This window comes from Solanum pennellii, chromosome 2 (genome assembly GCF_001406875.1).
Source record: "Solanum pennellii chromosome 2, SPENNV200".
NCBI classification, from domain to species: Eukaryota; Viridiplantae; Streptophyta; class Magnoliopsida; order Solanales; family Solanaceae; genus Solanum; species Solanum pennellii.
Window position 1 is genome coordinate 57,343,781 of NC_028638.1, and position 2,815 is coordinate 57,346,595.

A 2,815-nucleotide genomic window follows, 5' to 3' on the forward strand; every position below is an offset into this window, starting at 1 on the left:
TTCAAATATTCTCCTAAGCCAAATAGCTTGAGAAGTAGCCTTGGATGCTGAAACATATACTGCTTCGCAGTGGATTGAGCAACAACACTTTGCTTTTTTGATAACCAAGAACAAATACTTGATCCAAATAAGAAAGCATAACCAGAAGTACTCTTCATGTCATCTATACTTCCAGCCTAATCACTATCAGAATAATCAATTAAGTTCAAATCTCCACCTAATTTGTACATTATCCCATAATTCATTGTTCCTTGCAAGTAGCGTTGAACACGCTTTGCAGCTTCAAAATGCACTTAGCTTGGTTCTTGCATGAATCTGGATAATAAACTAGCAGCAAACATAATATCTGGCCTTGTTGAAGTAAGATATAGCAAACTTCCAATCAAACTCCTATAAAGTGAGCTATTAACTTTCTTTTCTCCATCATCTTTTCTAAACTTCTCATTTGCTGCTAATGGATCATCTACAATTTCATTTTTTAATGCATTGTAATGAAATTGCAAAGGGAAGTTTCATTTTTTATCATCTTTACTTCAACAATGACTTGATTTCTCTCAAGTTTATCATAAATCCTGCAGTAATTATCTCTAAACACAAGAGAATAACCATTTACCATGAGTTTCTTGTAAGTCAGGAACATAAAGAACATCATGAATTTGCTTACCGCTTTCTTTCATGTTGATCGAAATAGTACCTTTACCTTTCGCATCAACTAAGGCTCCATTCCCCATCTTCACTTTAGTAGTGATGCTATTATTAATTGAGAGGAAAACCTTTTCATGTCCAGTCATGTGATTACTACAGCCACTATCAACATACCATTCATTGCTTTTTGTTGAAGCATCAGATTAGAAGCAAAGAAAAAGTTTTCTTCCCTTTCTTCCTCCTGTTTTTCACAAAAATTTGCTTGCTCCCGTTTTTTGTGCCAGCAATCCTTTTCAACGTGGCCAAACTTTTTACAAAAGTTACATTGGGGCTTGCCTTTGTGCCAACATTTTTCTGCATTGTGATTAGTCTTTTTGCAAACTTTACAAAAAAGACTAGAGTTTTCTCACCTTTTTCTTCAACCTTCTTGGAAGAACCATCATGATCCTGCTTCTTTTTTGGCTTGTGATTCTTCTTCTGATGATTTTCTGAAAATTTTTGAGAATTCTCATTTGTTTTAGATTGGAGAGCCGTCTCTTTGGGTTGATCTTCACGAAAAATCTTCGCTTCTCGTGTGCACGAAATGATTCAATTAGCTCTATGATGGAAAGCTTAGAAAGATTTTTCGTCTCCTCAGTGATAGCAACGATGTACTCATACTTTTCTGTGACACTAATTAGAATCTTTTCCACAACTTGTTGATCCGAAATTGTATGACTATGATTTCTCATTTCATTAACAATATTCATGACTCTTGTGCAATATTCATCAATTTTTTCAGATTCTATCATCTTTAAATTTTGAAACTCTCTTCTAAGAGTTTGAAGATTTATAGTGCGTACCTTTTCATCACCATACACCTTAGTTTCCAGAAAATCCCAAGCTTCCTTTGCAGTCTCACAAGTAGCAATTTTTGCAAAATATGCTCTTGAGACTCCCATTTGGATTTTGCTCAAGACTTTTGCACCTTGACGATACTTAGCCTCGATTTTTCATCTCTGCTGCTGTAAGATCACCATTGTTGTCTGGCTGTTCAAAGCCATTTGCAACAATAGTCCACAACCTTCAACTTTCAAATGTGTTCTCATTCTTATCTTCCAGTATTTAAAATCAGTTCCATAAAAAAATGGAGTAAGAACAACTGAAGAATCAACATCTTCATTTGTTTTGGATGACATATTCTTTTCTTCACCTAACCCCAGATTAAGAACGAAAACCTGCTCTTGATACCAATTTGTAGGAAATATGGAAGGAAAATAATATCTTTAGAGAATGCTCAAGTTTATTATTGGCTACTTAAGGCCACTTGAGATGATTACAATCATCAACTACATCACTATTTATACTACTCAAAATCGAAAACAAAAACTCTTGCACAAATAACTAAATACACGCATCACAATTTACTAGATACATGTACTATGAAATTCTAAAGAGACTTCTTGAAAAACTAAGAGACAATTTCGGAAGACTAAACATTGATGCATTAATTCCAATAGAAACATGGTCATTTAGGATTCATATAGACGATCCCAATTTTTCTGGGACTGAGGGTAGTTGTTGTTGCTTTTCTCAAGTAAGTCATGGTTCTCACTTCTCTGTATGTCTATCTCTTGATGTCATAGCTTTGCTGATGATTTTTTCAGGTAGGTTTGCACTTCTATTTGGAAACTAATTAGTCTAAAAATTTATATCTGTTATTTTGTCCTCCTTCTGAGTTTATTTAAACCAATGAGAATTTCAATTGATGACGTGCAGTTTGTCTTCATGAGCTCGGCTCAAACTCCTGGTTTGAATTCGGCATTGGAATATTTTGAGGAGGAATTCAAGGTAATTGCATCCCTTCATTTTTCAGAGCTCATGATTAACTTCAATTCAATGTATAATTACACAAGATTTCGCAGCTAAAATTATTGTTGAATCTTTCAATACCACAGGATGAAAACATGAGATTCCTTAACAAATATGATGAATCTTTAGCACATTTAGTACTTGCGGGATCTGACATCATGCTATGCCCTTCTTTTGATGATACAGTACTCCAAATACCAGTAAGTGGTCTCCGCAAAATTCTATCTTTTGTGGACTAATGTGGAAACATGAAACAACATGCTTTTTTAATTAAAGAGGCAAAAAATAGACTACCATGTATCTGGGGGGGGGGGGGGGG

General features: G+C 34.7%; 1 protein-coding gene across 4 annotated transcripts in view; it reads left to right on the top strand.

The window, feature by feature from the left end:
* Nucleotides 1-2,815, top strand: part of LOC107008795 (probable starch synthase 4, chloroplastic/amyloplastic) — a 15,740-nt gene that overhangs the window by 10,558 nt on the left and 2,367 nt on the right. For all 4 annotated transcript variants that reach the window (XM_027915002.1, XM_015207978.2, XM_027915003.1 and 1 more), the window contains 2 exons: nt 2,404-2,475; nt 2,583-2,696. In XM_027915002.1, coding sequence (XP_027770803.1) covers nt 2,404-2,475; nt 2,583-2,696 — 186 coding nt within the window. The remainder of the gene's footprint in view (nt 1-2,403; nt 2,476-2,582; nt 2,697-2,815) is intronic.